The sequence below is a fragment of the Heptranchias perlo genome, chromosome 3, assembly GCF_035084215.1.
Source record: "Heptranchias perlo isolate sHepPer1 chromosome 3, sHepPer1.hap1, whole genome shotgun sequence".
Lineage (NCBI taxonomy): Eukaryota > Metazoa > Chordata > Chondrichthyes > Hexanchiformes > Hexanchidae > Heptranchias > Heptranchias perlo.
In genome coordinates, this window is record NC_090327.1 from 120,179,237 (window position 1) to 120,198,579 (window position 19,343).

At 43.0% G+C, this 19,343-nt stretch overlaps 1 protein-coding gene across 1 annotated transcript in view; it reads left to right on the forward strand.

Moving 5' to 3' along the window:
• LOC137308707 (fibrocystin-L-like) overlaps positions 1-19,343 on the forward strand; it is a 196,161-nt gene that overhangs the window by 27,269 nt on the left and 149,549 nt on the right. The window contains exons 12-14 of the mRNA XM_067977269.1: positions 169-258; positions 13,684-13,940; positions 16,555-16,640. Of these exons, the coding sequence (XP_067833370.1) occupies positions 169-258; positions 13,684-13,940; positions 16,555-16,640 (433 nt within the window). The remainder of the gene's footprint in view (positions 1-168; positions 259-13,683; positions 13,941-16,554; positions 16,641-19,343) is intronic.

Below are 19,343 nucleotides of genomic sequence, written 5' to 3' on the forward strand. Positions count from 1 at the left end.
AGCGGGCTGCTTTGTCCTGGTCTCTTGCAGTAAACCTGTCATCTGTGATCAGTTTAAAAAAAAATTGCTTTCACTTAACAAAACAGACCGTGTTCACACTATACATAGAACTAAAGCCATTCTTCTGTTTTTGGTTTCTATATTTTGTTTTTTCCATGTTTTATACAGGTCAGAGCTGCGAGACTCTAAGTATCAGTACAACTCAAATAATCTGCCGGATCCCAAAAGAAATCAATCTTACCAGAACAGTTTTTCCAGGTGACGTTTATTTTCTTTTTAATTTATAATTTTCTTTTAATATTTGAATTTAGAAACTATGTTAGACAGTCATTAGATCATATGTTCAGCTGGTATCGAATGCTATATATATATAAAGGCTTTAGTTAATGATAATGGATAGGATTATGCATATACAGGGCAATGTGTTAGAAATTCAATGTGACATGCAACTTGCTAGTTATTTCAACTTAATTCATTTGTTTGGTATCCTAGAATAGATCTATTCTATTGTGCTCTTACTGTTACAGTATATTCTACCTCCCCCCCCCCCCCCCCCAAACTATTTTGGGTCAGTCAGAAACACACACAGACTCTCGAGTGTGGCAGAATGAACCAATACTGTTTGTAACCAAAGGTTAGTGTCAGTTAGTTCAGGGACAGCTGACTTGTAAATATGTTTAGCCTATAATAGTAAACAATTTTACAACACCAAGTTATAGTCCAGCAATTTTATTTTAAATTCACAAGCTTTCGGAGATTTTCTCCTTCCTCAGGCAAATGTTTCAAGATCTCCTTGAAGCCTACGCATTTATACATATTGAACAATAATACATGGTGTTTACAGACTGCCCCTGCAACTGCCCGTTGCCAAGGCAATCACCGTGTTCAGACAGAGAGGTGTTACCTGCAGAACCTCCGAATACACATTCAACAAAAAAACAAACAGGGAAAAAAAACAGAGAAAAAAAAACACAGAGAGAGGCAGAAACATCCGGAAGGCAGAGAGAGCCAGCAAATGACCCATTATATTAAAAACAGATAACATTTGTTCGCTGGTGGGGTAACGTGTAGCGTGACATGAACCCAAGATCCCGGTTGAGGCCGTCCTCATGGGTGCGGAACTTGGCTATCAATTTCTGCTCGACGATTTTGCGTTGTCGTGTGTCTCGAAGGCCGCCTTGGAGTACGCTTACCCGAAGGTCGGTGGATGAATGTCCATGACTGCTGAAGTGTTCCCCGACTGGGAGGGAACCCTCCTGTTTGGCGATTGTTGCGCGGTGTCCGTTCATCCGTTGTCGCAGCGTCTGCATGGTCTCGCCAATGTACCATGCTCTGGGGCATCCTTTCCTGCAACGTATGAGGTAGACAACGTTGGCTGAGTCACAGGAGTATGAACCATGCACCTGGTGGGTGGTGTCATCTCGTGTGATGGTGGTATCTGTGTCGATGATCTGGCATGTCTTGCAGAGGTTACCGTGGCAGGGTTGTGTGGCGTCGTGGACGCTGTTCTCTTGAAAGCTAGGTAGTTTGCTGCGAACGATGGTCTGTTTGAGGTTGGGTGGCTGTTTAAAGGCGAGTAGTGGAGGTGTGGGGATGGCCATAGCGAGGTGTTTGTCCTCATTGATGACATGTTGAAGGCTGCGGAGAACATGGCGTAGTTTCTCCGCTCCGGGGAAGTACTGGACGACAAAGGGTACTCTGTTGGTTGTCAACCCCAGTCCATCACCGGCATTTCCACATCATAGCCTATAATAGAGGAAGGGCTGTCTGGTATGGTACAAGGAGTGATTGGGAGATGATTAAATCTTGATGTTAAAACTGTATTCTGTTCATTTGTGTAGTCTATATAAAATAAACCAGGTTGTTGGTTTACAATCAGCTTTATCTCATTACGGCAATTTTTAATCTGCCTTCTGAAAAGACAGGAGTATGCCAATGGAAACACTTACGATGTCACGTTATCCAGTACACACAACAAGGTGTCTGTTGTCACAATTCCTCAGTCATGCTACCGTTTACCGTCTCTCTGTGGGGATCTATCCGCTACTTGCTCCAAACTCTGGTGGTTAAGCACATTTTTTTCTTTGTAAGGTTCTAAAACAATTAATGAAATTTAATGTAAGTTTTTTCACTGCAAGAGATTGCAATTGCGACTTTTCAGAAAGAAATCTGTTGTCCACCAACCTCAACCCATTTTTTTCTGGAGGCTCTGGAATTGGAGCTTCATGCCAGTATCAAAGATGGAGGCATATGTCTTGAACACCTCCCTGAGCAAGTTATAAAAATACGAAAATAAAGAAATGAAGGAAGGAAAAGACCAGCTGGTCTACTGCCCCTGCCCCATAGTGTGCAACGTATGTACCACCTGACCCCATCCATCAGCCATACAATGTGACCGAACAAATCCTTAGGCCAATTGAGGAATAAACCCTCAAAGGTGATCGAATAAGTTCGAGGAGTCCGCAGTGATGGAGAGACACGTCCCCCTAATACTCGCCTTCTATACAAGTGATGGTGGCCACACTCACCAACTCGTTCAGCTCCCTTTTGAATGAGTGCAGCGAATCCGCACTCACTGCATGAGCTGACAACTTCTTCTGTAGGCCGACGACTCTCTCTGCGAAGAAATACCTCTTGAAATCTAACCTAGTTCTATGATTACATAACTTATATTCACGTCCCCTGGTCCTCCCTAACCTATCTAACTCAAATACCCTACCCAAATGGACCGAAGCTAACCTAACAACCATTTCTAGCCTCTTGAATCTCCTCTGTAAAATGCCATTTTCTGTAATAGAAAATGTGCTGCTATTTACTCCCTGGTAACTGTTATGGGTGAGCGATCTCTTCTTTGGTTAATTTAGGTGGTTAAATCAACTATTGAAAACCTAATTGGACTTGGATTAACTTATCGTCAATAATAACTTATGGTGGATGAATGCAGGAAACACCAAAGGGGTAATTTTACAAACCCGTACTCCAGATGTGGAACTTCATCACCATATCATGAATTATGAATGAAGCAGCTCCCCTTGCATTAAGCTCTGCACTGGGAGTGTGAATTTGTATTATTACCCTTATCTATGAGTAATTTGCACATATTTTCCATCAGTGGAACCCTCATGTTACTAGACAAGGTAATGCTGCAGGCTGGACCCGACAATGTCAAACTAAACCAGTGGGGCAGGTGTGGCAGCATATACCCATTCTCCCTGGGGTTTAACTGTGCTTCTCTAATATTACATTATACAGGGACAGTTGGCACTGGATCTGTACCTCACCCAGCAGGAGCATGTGGCCATTGTTCTTCACTAATATTCTCATTACAAAATACTAATTCAAACAGCAGCACATTAACAACTTGCATTTATAGAACACCCTGCACATTCACTATTAAATCCAATAGGGAATTCAGGAGAAACTTCTTTACCCAGGGAGTGGTTAGAATGTGAAACTTGCTACCACAAGGATTAGTTGAGACGAATAGCATAGATATATTTAAGGGGAAACTACATACATGAGGGAGAAAGGAATAGAAGGATATGCTGATAGGGTGAGATGAAGAGGGATGGGAGGAGGCTCATGTGGAGCATAAACACCGGCATAGACCAGTTGGACGGAATGGCCTGTTTTTGTGCTGTATATTGTATGTAATTCTCAGGATGTCCCAAAGTGCTTCACAGTCAATGAAGTACTTTTTGAAGTGTAGTTACTGTTGTAATATAGGGTAACGCAACAGCTAAGTTGCACACAGCAAGTTCCCACAAACAGCAATGAAATAAATGACCAGATAATCTGTTTTGATGGCATGATTGAGGGATGAATGGAGGGTGCCCTGAATTTAAATGAAGTTAAATCCGTCGGGTAAAATGATAGATAGACTCGGTCCTTGTTTCTTGTCTTGCCTTTATATCAATGCTACAGTGCGATAAGGAGGATACAGTCAAGCCTAGGCACGAGCTCTTCAGACCGTACCATAGCTTTAATCGAATCATCCCTTTTTATATATTCAAATCTCCTGCTTATTTCCCTTAGCTCCATGATTGGTTATAAGTTTGTGCATTGCCTTATATGGTGCATCACCCTCTTTTCTGTTTGTGCTACCCTCAGCAGTCTCAGCCGCTCCCAGTTTCGGCCTGTGGTAAATGAGTTTTCAAGCTGCTAATTTAATCAATTATTGAGATGATCAGGGCCTTTATCTTCTGCTAATTTAAACAATTGCTGAGATGATCAGGGCCTTTATCTTCTGCTAATTTAATCAATTATTGAGATGATCAGGGCCTTTATCTTCTGCTAATTTAAACAATTGCTGAGATGATCAGGGCCTTTATCTTCTGCTAATTTAAACAATTGCTGAGATGATCAGGGCCTTTATCTTCTGCTAATTTAAACAATTGCTGAGATGATCAGGGCCTTTATCTTCTGCTAATTTAATCAATTATTGAGATGATCAGGGCCTTTATCTTCTGCTAATTTAATCAATTGCTGAGATGATCAGGGCCTTTATCTTCTGCTAATTTAATCAATTGCTGAGATGATCAGGGCCTTTATCTTCTGCTAATTTAAACAATTGCTGAGATGATCAGGGCCTTTATCTTCTGCTAATTTAAACAATTGCTGAGATGATCAGGGCCTTTATCTTCTGCTAATTTAATCAATTATTGAGATGATCAGGGCCTTTATCTTCTGCTAATTTAAACAATTGCTGAGATGATCAGGGCCTTTATCTTCTGCTAATTTAATCAATTGCTGAGATGATCAGGGCCTTTATCTTCTGCTAATTTAATCAATTATTGAGATGATCAGGGCCTTTATCTTCTGCTAATTTAATCAATTGCTGAGATGATCAGGGCCTTTATCTTCTGCTAATTTAAACAATTGCTGAGATGATCAGGGCCTTTATCTTCTAATTTAAACAATTGCTGAGATTATCAGGGCCTTTATCTTCTGCTAATTTAATCAATTGCTGAGATGATCAGGGCCTTTATCTTCTGCTAATTTAAACAATTGCTGAGATGATCAGGGCCTTTATCTTCTGCTAATTTAATCAATTGCTGAGATGATCAGGGCCTTTATCTTCTAACTTAATCAATTGCTGAGATGATCAGGGCCTTTATCTTCTGCTAATTTAATCAATTGCTGAGATGATCAGGGCCTTTATCTTCTGCTAATTTAATCAATTGCTGAGATGATCAGGGCCTTTATCTTCTGCTAATTTAATCAATTATTGAGATGATCAGGGCCTTTATCTTCTGCTAATTTAATCACAGACACATTATCATGTGTGCCAACTGTCCTCTCAGCTCATTTTCAACTTAACTCCTTCCTTCCCATGTCTCAACACTCACTACTTTTTTTGCCCCCTCTCTTTCTTCTGCCAAGCTTGCTTTACTGGTCTTGTTATTCTTTCCTCCTTCCCCATTCTTTCTACCTCTTTCAAAAGCAAAATACTGCAAATGCTGGAAGTCTGAAATAAAAACAGAAAATGCTGGAGAAGCTCAGTACGTGGGACAGCATCTGTGAAGAAAGGAACAGTGTTAATGTTTCAGGTCAAAGTCCTTTCGTCAGAACTCTGCTTTTCTACCTCTGATCTTTTTCCTTACTATGCATAAGGCTATCACCAATGTTACTAACATTATTAGCTGAACAACTACTAGCCCCATCTGGAGCAGCCTTGCCCAAGGATGTAGTTCTACACTGGTGGCGATCTCCCACCATTCATAATTTCCCAACTCCTTCATCCCTGCCTCCATCTTCTTATTATCTTGTAACATGTGCACGATATGTTTCTGAGAGGTTCTAGTTCTGTAGATTGTGGATTTCAGACTAAGTAACTACAGAGGTATGTAATGCCTGATGTGTGGGATGGCCCGCATAGCTTCGTCTTCCAGCGGCATCATTATTTGCAGGTTTGTCACATTGTAATGGTGGACAGGAACGAGGGTCTTGCCTCCTATTTTTATATTTCCTTCCGCATGCAAAACGTCGTCTGTATGACAGGGCATTTGGTTGTTCCCACCATCATGCTAGCTGCCGTGGTTGTTACATAATAATTTCCTTTACCTTTGTGTGCTATGTTCATTCTTCCTTTCTCCCATAGTTCGAAACTCATCTTGCAGTTTGGTGATTGATTCATCTAACGTGAATCCACAAGCTGGAATAGTGTGTTGTCTCACTATATCACACCTGCAGGTCCAGATCGTCTCTTTCAGGGTACAGCACTCCATGTCTGCTGCGGTCCATGTACCATTGTTCTTTATCAAATGGCACAGATACTCCATGTATTGCTTATGTACCAGCCCAATTCCCAAATCCTCAATTACTCCTATCAATTCTACCTGGTACACCTTCCAGGGTTGGCTTCCGTTCTTCCCCAGTAAGGGCAAGACCAGTACCACCAGGATTATATTCTTTTCGCCCTCTATTCAGGGAGCTAAGAATGCCATCCCCATTTGACACATCATGTTAGGATCAAAGTCCCCAGTCCCTTTGAACCACTTCCTTAATTGTTCTTCATGGATAAACGATGGAATATGGTTTCTCTCTGTCATCTAGGCCTTTCTGGACCCCGATTATCATAAATCCTGCATACAGGCTGCACATGATACCTCTAGTAAGATTCTGGTTTTTATTAGCCTCATTATTCACCTCTATTAATTCATTTATCGTGTCTTGGATCCCCCCCAAGATTTCTCACCAATGCCTCGTTGGACAGTAGTGTCTGGTGTTCCCTCAGATTGTCCCCTTCTTGTTTGTTCATGTTTAACAATAATCCTTTTAATTGTCTTCTCATCAGTTCATCATGCTCCCCCATGTTTTCTATGTGTCCATCCGATTTACCCCTGCGAGCCCTGCTGTAGCTCCTCTCCCTAGCCATCCTGCTAGATCTTGCTTCCTCCTTTTATTTATCTTCTCACCCTTTTCCTCAGGCCTAGTCTCCTTATTTTTAACTAGTGGTCCCTTCACTAATTCTCCTGTCATCTTACCTATTATTTGTGAATAATTCCTTTCACATAAGTCCCCATGTATATTTAAATTCATATTTAGCACAACTGGTTTAGTTTCAAAGGGCACATCATTATACAGTGCAGTCCCCAATTCAATTGCTACCAGTCCATTTTTACTCGAGTTGTCCTCTAATTTCGGGCATCCGTTTTTTTCTTTACCTTTTTCCTTTCCTTCTCTCGTAATCTCGTTTTCTTCCTCGTGTCTAGCGTCATGACGTTGCTCCCTTTTCAATCTCTTCCCGTAGTTTCGCAGAGTATCCCCTTTTTACTCTTTTCCACATTCCGTTGCCAAATCCTTGGCCAGTTTAATGTCTGTATTAAAATGGCACTATTAGTCTCCCCTCTGAGGGTTTCCAAATCGCCATGGTATGGGACTCCCAGAATTCCGAGGGGGTGTTTCATTGGCGGTTTATCATCGAGTCTAATCCATTCTATGCTGTTGTCATTGCCAGTTGTATTACAAGTACATTTTAATTGAACTCCCAAGCCGCCTTCCATTATTCGGGTACCCTTGCCCACTTTCCTGTTTCCATTGTATTTTTCCACTTTACAATGGTCTGGTTGGGGCATTGGGCTTGTGGCGGTGGCCAGAGCTGGTATCATCAATAGGATGAGCCTCTTCATGGTCTACCTGTAATACATGAAGACCAAATGTTATATTTGTTCTTATTTGTTTTTCTTTTCCGGGCCCTTTTTGTAGGGCTTACATTGGTCACCATGATACCATGTATATTGTGTTTTCTTTCTGCGTTTTTGAATTTCCAATTTCAGATTGGTTTCTCCTAATTTATCCATAATTTCATATAGACCTTCCCAACTAGCCTCCCATACACCCCACTCTTTTAAAAAAATTTTGAGCATGACTTGGTCACCTATTGAATAGATGGCTCGTCGGGTGGGGTGGCTGTCCTTAGAGGTATTAAGGGGTGAGCCACGCCCATGTTTTCCACTGCCCATAGCAATGCAGACTCAAGTGTCTGACGTAAATTCTGAAGGAACTGGTCATGTGCCTGGCGGGTGGTGATAGGGATTGGCACTCCCGTTAGTTGGGAAATCTGCATCTGCCTCCTTATCATAAATTCAAATGGGCAACGGCCCGTTGAGCTGACTGGTGTGGCTCTGACAGCCATCAGGATACCAGGCAAGACTGTGACCCAGTCCGTACTAGTCTTGACCAAATCGTCTGTTCCTTTCATAATAGCTTTTTTAAGTCCCACTTTCAGCATGTGGTTGAACTGCTCGACCATCCCACTGGACTCTGGCTGGTTAGGGACATGGGCATGTTGTTCCACTCCAACCAAGCAGCACAGATGTGTCATCACATCCACCATGAAATGTGATCCGTTATCATTCTCTATTTGCTTTGGAAAACCACATCGGGTAAAAATTTTGTTCCCACAGAATCTTAGCCATGGTGGCTGCATCATTTTTTCAGACAGGGAAGGCCTCGATCCATCTGGTGAACATATCGATAACCCACCTCTGGCTATGGGCAATAGTCAGGTATAATCAATCTGCAATGTTTCCCATGGACCATTGTTTAAGTGGGAGGTTCCCATTGGGACCTTGTGCTTTGCAGGGGTTGGTTTCATCTGGGCACAGATGAGACAGAGGCTTAAGTGATGTTACACATCCGAGTGCATTTTCGGCCACCAAGAGCAACTGTGCAATATCTCCATGACCCGTGAAGCAGAGGCATGTCCTCCAATTTGGTGCAGATACAATATCAATTCTTTCCTCAAACACAGGGGCGTGACCCACGTCAGGTGTTGGTCATTCTCATAATACAAGACCTCTCTGTGTAGGACGAGTGAATCTTTGCTTGGTGCAAAGGAAAGTGGAAGGTCGTTACTCTGCTGGATGGCACGCTTGGCCATTACAATGTTATGGTCTGTGTCCTCGCAGGCCTTCATGTCTAATACTATCGGAGTCCTTTTGGCTGTGGCCACCGGCTTCCCCTCCGGAGGAACCCATGAATCTCTAACCAAAGCGGCCTCTCTTGCTAATTGGTCAGCTAAATTGTTGTGATCTCCCTCCGTGCTAGCACCCGCCTCCACTTTACAAAGAGCAGTTTGCCCTGGTCACTCCCGCGCTATATCGCAAATCATCTGCAATTCTGGATGGTGCACGAGCGGTTTACCCTCTGCAGTGCAGAATCCTCGTTTTTGCCAAATCATATGGTTTGCAACATCAATAATTAATCTCCCCTTTCTAATCCCGTCTGATCCCAGAATTAACCCCTCATATCCCCGCATAATGGCAACTCAAATTCCGCATCTCCAATTTTCAGCTGGAGGGAACTGTCGTCTCCTTTACCCCCATAAGTTGGAGACACCTCCCACTAGGCGGAAGGTCTTTATAGTGAGTAGTCAAACAGGCAGCTCCTGTGTCCACTAAAAAGTCGCCATGAAGGCCTCATACCAAGGCTGGGACACGTGGTCTACCTTCCCTGTCAAAGTTGAGCCAACTCACAGTGGCAATGGAGGCCGGGCCCCGTCATTCCTTTTTAAAGGGGTTATGGTTAAAGCCTTTACAGCAGTACCCCCCTTTCTCCACCATACACTGGGGCATCCTAATAACATCAAGGAATTGGTTTTGCTCGTCCGGGAGAGGTGGGACTGAGAGTTCAGATTTCCCTTTCTGCTTGGGTCCCTGGCCATATGCTCCTCGCCTTTTCACCCAGCGCTGTCCTCTTACATGTCCTGAGTTGCCACAGACCTTCTGCTGGCTGCATTCTTTTGAAAAATGCACTTGTTTGCCACAATTATAACAGACTTTTCCCCGTGCGCCCTCATTGGTCACAACGGCTGCCAATCTTTTCTGGGCCGTTTGAGGGCTTCAGGTCCTGCTTGAACTCGTACCATGCCAGGAGGGAGGCCTTAATGTTCTCTCCTATCCTTGGTCAGGCTGTGTTGCAGTCAATTCCATGGCATATTGGTGGAGTGTGTGCTTGCACGCCGGGTTAACGATGTTTTTATACTTGTTAATCACCAAGCTCCAAAACGTGGGATCATTCCCATGGAGCTCCACACGTTGGTTCTGTCCCCGATTCTGATTTTACACCTCCAAAAAAAATCCTCAGGCACTGAGTTGGGTGCTCATCCCGTGGTTTGTGGTCTAGCATCTTTCCCATATCCGCCAGTACCCAATACCCAACCTCTTCGCACATCAGCGCTGTCCGGGCGTCATGTGCTGGGAAGTCTGGTCTGGTGGAGAAGACACCTGCCAATACCACACTCGGGGGTAATGCGGCTTGAATCAATCGACAAGTGTCTTTGTCCATCGGGGCATGGTTTTGCTGCAGCGACCGTACTTTATTTAGCACTTAGGTGGGGTCCCCATCACGTCATACTGGGGTATCTGTTCTCAACCGCACATTGCTCTGTGAGAGTCAGGTCTCTGTTGACCTGTCAGGCATCGTACCGGTAAACGGTCTGCCCCGTCACATCCGTGCTTCCTCCAGTCCGGACCCATTTTGTCGTGACGGGTGCTGGATGCGCTCTCCCCTCCCCATCGAGTCTACTCCGAGACCGAGTCATGTTGCCTGCTAGTTGCTCTTGATGGCAGTGAGACACCCTCATCCTCCTCGCTCTCTCCACCATGCCTCCTGGCCTTTTTCTGCGCTCCTGGGACCCACCCAGTGACATCGCTATCATCCTCCTCTGTTTCTGAGTCTACCTCCTCTTTCCCAAGTGATAATGCCGCTACTCGGATTTGCAGTTTTTTATTGTTGCTCGCTTTTCCTGGTCCTTTTTTGCTCCCTCCATCTCCTTACTCCTTCTCTATCCTTATTTTCCGGGGATACATCTCACAACTCTCGATAGGCTATTTTAATATCATCCAATTTCCCCTGTGTTTTAATCAATGCTTCCGTCGAGTTATGTAGTTGGGCCCTCAACTGGGTCATTTCCTGGCGCATTTCCTTTCTGCTTGGACAGCCCCTAGTGCATTGTTCAGGCTCTCTATTTTAACTTGTTGTTTATTCTGTTCAGCCTGCTTATCACACTGTTCTTTATATTTGGCATATCGATCGTTTAAATTTACAGCAATTTGCATCATAACCTGTCTAATTTTTTCCTTTTTCTCTTTTATGTTTCTATCCTCACATTTTACTGTGAATCCCTCATACGGGTTGTTCGTTTTGTCATTATCGAAGAGGTTGACCCTACAATCATCCATTCTTTAGCCCATGGCATCCAGCCATTGCTATTCTTCTTCTCTACCCTTTCTACATTTTTGTCAGTCATCCTGATGGTGTTGCTCTTTCCTTCTTGGATTCGGCTTATTTGGAGGTGGTCAGTCTCCTTTTAATTACCCTTTACAACAACCTCCCCTTTCTGTGGTACCTATAGAGGTTGAGGTCTGTATAACTGGTACAGTGGTTTCCCGTCCACTGTCACTTTATAGGGCTATACAACTTTCTAAATAATAACTATTTATCCCCCACTCCCGGATTATACTCACAAATGTACGTGGTTTACTGCTGCCCCTTGTTGGTCATCTGTCCGTGGGTTGGTTGATGGGTTGGAAGAAGTCTATGTCCGGAATCTGTCCCCGCCTGCAGTCAGGTCCGCTGATTCAGGCTTCACTTCAGTCTGGTCTCGACCATCGCCAGTTTTGTGTTTTTGTCGCGACTGTTCAAGTGCAGTCCGTGGCTGGCTCGCCAATGAAGTTAAATCCGTCGGGTAAAATGATAGACAGACTCGGTCCTTATTTCTTGTCTTGCCTTTATATCAATGCTACAATGCGATAAGCAGGATACAGTCGAGCCTAGGCACGAGCTCTTCAGACCGTACCATAGCTTTAATCGAATCATCCCTTTTTATATATTCAAATCTCCTGCTTATATTTCCCTTAGCTCCATGATTGGTTATAAGTTTGTGCATTGCCTTATATGGTGCATCACCCTCTTTTCTGTTTGTGCTACCCTCAGCAGTCTCAGCCGCTCCCAGTTTCGGCCTGTGGTAAATGAGTTTTCAAGCTGCTAATTTAATCAATTACTGAGGTGATCAGGGCCTTTATCTTCTGCTAATTTAATCAATTGCTGAGATGATCAGGGCCTTTATCTTCTGCTAATTTAATCAATTGCTGAGATGATCAGGGCCTTTGTCTTCTGCTAATTTAATCACGCAGGTATTATCATATGTCCCAACTGTCCTTTCTGCTCACTTTCAACTTAACTCTTTCCTTCCCATGTCTCAACACACATGTAGGATCTTTTGAGTCCACCTCAACAGGCAGACAGGGCCTCAGTTTAACATCTCATCCACCATGCAGCCTTCCCTCAGCCTAGATCATATGCTCAAGTCTCTGGAGTGGCTCTTGAACTCATGAACTTCTGACTGAAAGGGGAAAGTGCTCCCACTGAGCCAAGAACTCTGAATGAAGTCGCTCCACAACATAATCCTTTTTGATTTACTTTAATGGCAAGTCACAGATTCAACAGTAAAACAGACCATAGAATAAAGTCCTGTGAATAAGTTATCTTCAATAGACTAAAAAGATCAGATCATACATTACCAATCTGGGAGACACCAAAGAGTCTGCTAAACTGGACCAATTCTAACTTGCATGCATGCTCCCGGGAGTTGGGGGGGGGGGGGCGGTATTTGTTGGAGCAGCTCAAAATCTCTCTTTTTCATCCCTAAGGTCCCAGGTGAATGTCTATTGACACATCTATCCATTACTGATTATCCCAAAAGAGTTCAAAGCAATTCCATATAAGGAGAAACTAATATGCAACTTTACACCTCATCCTCAACTTCAACAGGCAGACAGGGCCAATTAAGAACTCTTGATACCTGTACCATCAAGACCACATCCTCAATTAGATGATTAGCTCACACAAGCATAACCCAATTAAGGGTTAGCTTCAGTTCAAAAGTTCAGTAGCTTCCACAATACTTTCATTCAGAGTTCCGTGGACTCCATCTTGAGCAGGCATATATAACAGTATTCTCTCGAAAAGAGAAGGCTGAGGGTGACCTGATGGAGGTCTTTAAAATTATGAAAGGATTTTATAGGGTAGATGTAGAGAGGATGTTTCCACTTGTGGGGGAGTCCAAAACCAGGGGCCATAAATATAAGATAGTCATTAATAAATCCAATAAAGAATTCAGGAGAAATTTCTTTACTCAGAGAGTGGTTGGAATGTGGAACTTGTTGGAATGTGGCGTAGTTGAGGCGAATAGCATAGATACCTTTAAGGGGAAGCTAGATAAGTATGCGAGGGAGAAAGTAATAGAAGGATATACTGATGGGTTAGATGAAGTACGGTGGAAGGAGACTCGTGTGGTGCATTAACACTGGCATAGACCAGTTGGGCCGAATGGCCCATTTCTGCATTGTATGTTCTATGTAATTCCATGTAATTCTGGTACAGCATTATACTTGTCCAGTGATTAAAATCTCATGTCCTTACAGCGGTCAAACAGGAAACTTGCAGGTAAGGCTGATATTTTTTGATACAAAAACCTATTTAGGTCTAAATCACACAGGCAGGCTCCAGTGACCCTTCCAAAATAACTTGGTAGATTTGTTTCAAAACATAGTCACATTCATGGTGTTCCAGTGACAATCACCATTTTATTAGTAGAATTGCCAGTGGTGGGGAACAAAACAACTGTGTCGATTTATACTTGCACATATTCATTGAGTCAATTTCCTATTGGTTTAGGGGGAAGAGGCTTGAAGGTAGAAACATGGCAAAGTGGCACCCTGAATGACTTACCAAACTACAATGAAAGTACTTCAGGGTATTCAGTGTCTTGGACTGATGAGGCTTTGTATAAATCCCCCACACCATGGATTCCATCTGTTACACGTTTAAGTGGGTTCTTTGTTGCTCCAGAGACTGACAATTACCGTTTCTACATCCGAGGGAGAGATAGATTTGCACTTTATTTCAGCTTAACCGGACTCCCTCAAGACAAGGTATGTAAACAAACACTTGTAATTGTACTTTAACGTTTACTGATTCAGCTAGCCACTATCTTTTATGTGGGCTTAACATAACAAGGTACATATTGGCGAGTGTGGAGATTTTATCAATGTGAAAGATGACAGTGATGAGGAGTAGAACTGTGCACCTGGAAACAACATCAGCTCTGAGGATGGGCAAGAGCGGGAATATGGGGTTAGACCAGTGCAGTTGAAGAGCTATAAACTCTATGATACCATTCAACGAAGTGCGTTAACCTTTAGAAGACTGTTTCCAACCTAGTAAAGGGTTAGGAGTGGAGTTGAAACAGGTTTGGCCTTGGGAGTCCTGATCGAAACTATTATTTGGGAAAATAAGTTTTAAAACAATATAATCCCTTAATGGCAAATAAGGGATTTAGTGGCCTTTGGTATCCATTGGGTTTCAATCTCCAATTGCCAAGAAAGAGAATTTCAGAGAGAAATGTACTACAGAATGGTTCTGAGAGCTATGGAGAGCACTGGGTGGTAGCCAGAATCTGGAAGCAAGTGGTGTGGGGCTGGAGACTGTCAGCACACAGGGGTAAGGCAGGACTTGATGGGATTTGGGATCTGGCAGCAAGATCAGATGAAGGAGGCTGGTCTCAGTTTCTTTGGAAAAAAGGGAACTTAGATTTGACCCAATAAAAGTTTCCAAAGATAGGAAGTGGATCAATAAAGCTGATGCACACGAATTGTTTACTCTCATTAAAGGATTCAAGAACAAGGAGATATCATTTAAAATTAGGATTAAAGAAGGAATTCAGGTGGATTTGCTGATAATTTTACAATGAGAGGCCATGAGGAGGACTGATGGACTATGAGGTCTCTTCTGAAGTTGACATTGAGGCGCAATGTTAAGGAAGAAAAGAAAGAAGAAAGAACTTGCATTTGTACAGCGCCTAATCTCATCTCCCAGGACATCCAAAACACAACACATTCACAGTGAACCCACTGTTATGTGGGTAAAATCCGCAGCCAATTTATGCACAGCATTGTCCCACAAACAGCAATGTGACAAATAATCAGTTATTCTGTTTTTGATGGTATTGGTGGAGGGAGGAATATTGATCATGTCACTAAGGGACCTCAATATGCTCCTTCAAATAGTGTATGGGATCTTTTACACCCATCTATGTCACACAGACAGGGTCTTGATTTAATGGCCCATCTGATGGACCTCACCTCCAACAACACAACACTCCCTCAGTACTACACTGAAGGGGCAGCCTAGGTGATGTACTCAAGTCCTGGAATGTGTCAGCTGTGACTCAGTGGTAGCACTCTCACCTCTGAGTCAGAAGGTCATGTGTTCAAGCCCCACTCCAGAGACTGGAGCACGTTAAAAAAGAAAAAGCTTTTTTTTAGCAAAGGGATAGATTCACTGATCCTGCACTCCCAGCAGGGATCCAGACTCCAAGGAAGCATTAGTCAGAGGTAGGATTACCTCATTGCAACACTGATCCTCTGACCTCCCATTGAGTGGCGCTCCCAGCTGGGTTGGTCCACCTACCCCAGAGTTATTTAATAATAAATTGAGCATATCCTACAGACTAGATGTTAGCTGTGGCACAGTGGGTAGCACTCTTGCCTCTGAGTTATGAAGGTTATGGGTTCAAGTCCCACTCCAGAAACTTGAGTACATAATCTAGGCTGCCACTTCAGTACAATACGGAGGGAGTGCTGCACTGTTGGAGGTGCTGCCTTTTTCATGAGTCATTAAACCAAAGCCTTGCCTGCCCTCTCAGGTGGATGCAAAAGATCCCACGGCACTATTCGAAGAACAGCAGGGGAGTTCTCCCCGGTGTCCTGGCTAATATTTATCCCTCTACCAGCAGCAAAATCAGACTATCTGGTCATTTATCTCATTGCTGTTTGTGGGAGCTTACTGTGTGCAAATTGGCTACTGCATTTCTTAAATTACAACAGTGACTACACTTCAAAAGTACTTAATTGACTGTAAAGTGGTTTGGGATATCCTGAGGTCATGAAAAGTGCTATACAAATGCATGTCCTTTTTTCTTTATGGAAGGGGACTTGAACCCAACCCTTCTTACTCAGAGGCAGGAGTACTTCCAACTGAACCAGGTTGACAGAGGAGGTTTACATTCCGTCTGTCATTTCTTGATGCCAGAAATGAGATACTATATGAATTCTCCACCATCAACGACCTGCGCTTTGAGTACAGAATCTGATGGAAAATGAAGAAATGAAACAGCTGCACTACCTCAGTGCTCGTAAGGGTGATGAAGAGGGAGAATAGAATCAGTCTTAATCTTCCCATAGTATTCTTCCGCATTCTAGTGAGGAATCATCTTATAATATACGAGTCATTGAGAAGAATTTTGCTACACTATTATTTGATGAAGAATTATAGCTATTTGGTAAAACCAAGTTGGAGTTTTATGTGCCCAATATAAGACACAGCATCAAACCTGGATACTTAAAATATGGATCAGGTTCAATTTTGGATTAATAATATGAAAATCAATTTAAATACTTTTTAAAAGTAAAAAGTAGTGGCTCTTTTTATATGCTGTCAAACACTTATTGAGAGCTCTTCATGTTCTGTCTCTGCATCATTTCCTAGGTCAAGGTTGCCGATGGCAGAAGGCAGTACTGGAGTTACTCTGCTAGACATGATTCTGACACTCTGCAGTTTCAGAAAGGGAAAGAGTAAGTTTCCACCTGACCAAATCTTCACCTAACAATATTTATTTTACATATATAATTGCAAATTTACACATGTAATTGAAAAATTTACATGTGGAATTTGCATATATACTCGAACATTTGTGTATGATTTACATATTTAGTTCAAATTTGCATCTGTAATTTGCATATATAATCGCACATTTGGGTGCATAATTTACATATTTAATTGAAAATTTACATGTGTAATTTATGTATGCAATTGACAATTTACGTGTCATTCATGCAGTCAATTGAAAATTTACATATGTGCCTTACATATAATAAATTTACATGTGTAATTTACATGTTTAATTGAAAATTTATGTATTAACATTAAATTTACTTTGAAATTAAATTTGGGAAGTAGGAAATTGAAGTTCATTTGAAAATAGTGGCCCTGAAATTCTATTGAGGGTACTAAGGGACAAACTCATTACCAGAAGGAGAAATTAGAGATGGTAAAATGAACTGAATCAACAAAACATATTTAACTAGAAATTTCTCCATGCCATAAACTTACCCCTTAGGCAGAGTCATGCATCCACTGTGGCTTTGCCTCTGGGATAAATGTAATACTACCGCCCAAGTTTTGTATCTTAGATAATGAAATTATTTTAAAAATTATTACTAACTGCTTCACATGGTTGTTTATTGATGATGAAATTGATACTGTTCAATGGAAAACTGAAACCAGGACTGATTTAATAAGCAAAAAAGATCCAATAGCATACAAGTGAGTCATGAGGCAGTTACTGAGGTCTTATGGGGGTAATATATTAGCATGGATAGGGGATTGGTTAACGGACAGAAAACAGAGAGTAGGGATAAATGGGTCATTTTCAGGTTGACAGGCTGTAACTAGTGGGGTGCTATAAGGATCGGTGCTTGGGCCTCAGATATTTACAATCTATATTAATGAATGTAGATGAAGGGACCGAGTGCAATGTATCCAAGTTTACTGACGATACAAAGCTAGGTGGGAAAGTTAGCTGTGAGGAGGACACAAAGAGTCTGTAAAGGGATATAGACAGGTTAAGTGAGTGGGCAAGAAGGTAGCAGATGGAATATAATATGGGGAAATGTGAGGTTATTCACTTTGGTAGGAAGAATAGAAAAACAGAATATTTTTAAAATGGTGAGAAACTATTAAATGTTGGTGTTCAGATAGATTTGAGTGTCCTCGTACAAGAAACACAAAATGTTAGCATGCAGGTACAGCAAGCAATTAGGAAGGCAAATGGCATGTTGGCCTTTATTGCAAGGGGGTTGGAGTACAAGAGTAAGGAAGTCTTACTACAATTGTACAGGGCTTTGGCGAGACCTCACCTGGAGTACTGTGTACAGTTTTGATCTCCTTATCTAAGGAAGGTTCACTAGATTGATTCCCGGGATGAGAGGGTTGTCCAAGAGGAGAGATGGTGTAGAATGGGCCTATACTCGCTGGAGTTTAGAAGAATGAGAGGTATCTCATTGAAACATAAAAGATCCTGAGAGGGCTTGACAGGGTAGATGCTGAGAGATTGTTTCCCCTGGCTGGAGAGTCTAGAACTAGGGGGCATAGTCTCAAGATAAGAGGTCGGCCATTTAAGACTGAGATGAGGAGGAATTTTTTCACTCAGAGGGCTGTAAATCTTTGGAATTCTCTACCCCAGAGGGCTGTGGATGCTGAGTCGTTGAATATGTTCAAGGCTGAGTTCGATAGATTTTTGGACTCTAGGGGAATCAAGGGATATGGGGATCGGGCAGGAAAGTGGAATTGAGGTCAAAGATCAGCCATGGTCTGATTGAATGGTGGAGCAGGCTTGAGGGGCTGTATAGCCTACTCCTGCTCCTATTTCTTATGTTCTAATATTCATGAATTAATAAGAAAACAAAATGAATGAAAATCATCACGGTGTAGGGGCATTTTAATACAGCACCTCAGTAAGTCGCGTGAGTAAGTGAGTGGGGATAATTTTAACCTCACCTGTCTGATTTACGCCCCACCCGATTTACGCCCCACCCGATTTACGCCCCACCCGATTTACGCCCCACCCGATTTACGCCCCACCCGATTTACGCCCCACCCGATTTACGCCCCACCCGATTTACGCCCCACCCGATTTACGCCCCACCCGATTTACGCCCCACCCGATTTACGCCCCACCCGATTTACGCCCCACCCGATTTACGCCCCACCCGATTTACGCCCCACCCGATTTACGCCCCACCCGATTTACGCCCCACCCGATTTACGCCCCACCCGATTTACGCCCCACCCGATTTACGCCCCACCCGATTTACGCCCCACCCGATTTACGCCCCACCCGATTTACGCCCCACCCGATTTACGCCCCACCCGATTTACGCCCCACCCGATTTACGCCCCACCCGATTTACGCCCCACCCGATTTACGCCCCACCCGATTTACGCCCCACCCGATTTACGCCCCACCCGATTTACGCCCCACCCGATTTACGCCCCACCCGATTTACGCCCCACCCGATTTACGCCCCACCCGATTTTATTCTCCATTGACTTCAGTGGAAAGTCAAATCGGGCGTAGTGGTAATCGGGTAGCCAATCTGATCCCATCAGTTTCCCACTGGACAGGTTAGGCTAAAATTACCAGCAGTATCGTCAAAATCACCCCATCAAATGATGGTGAATTAAATTTACTGGGGTACAGCAGCCCAAAAGATCAC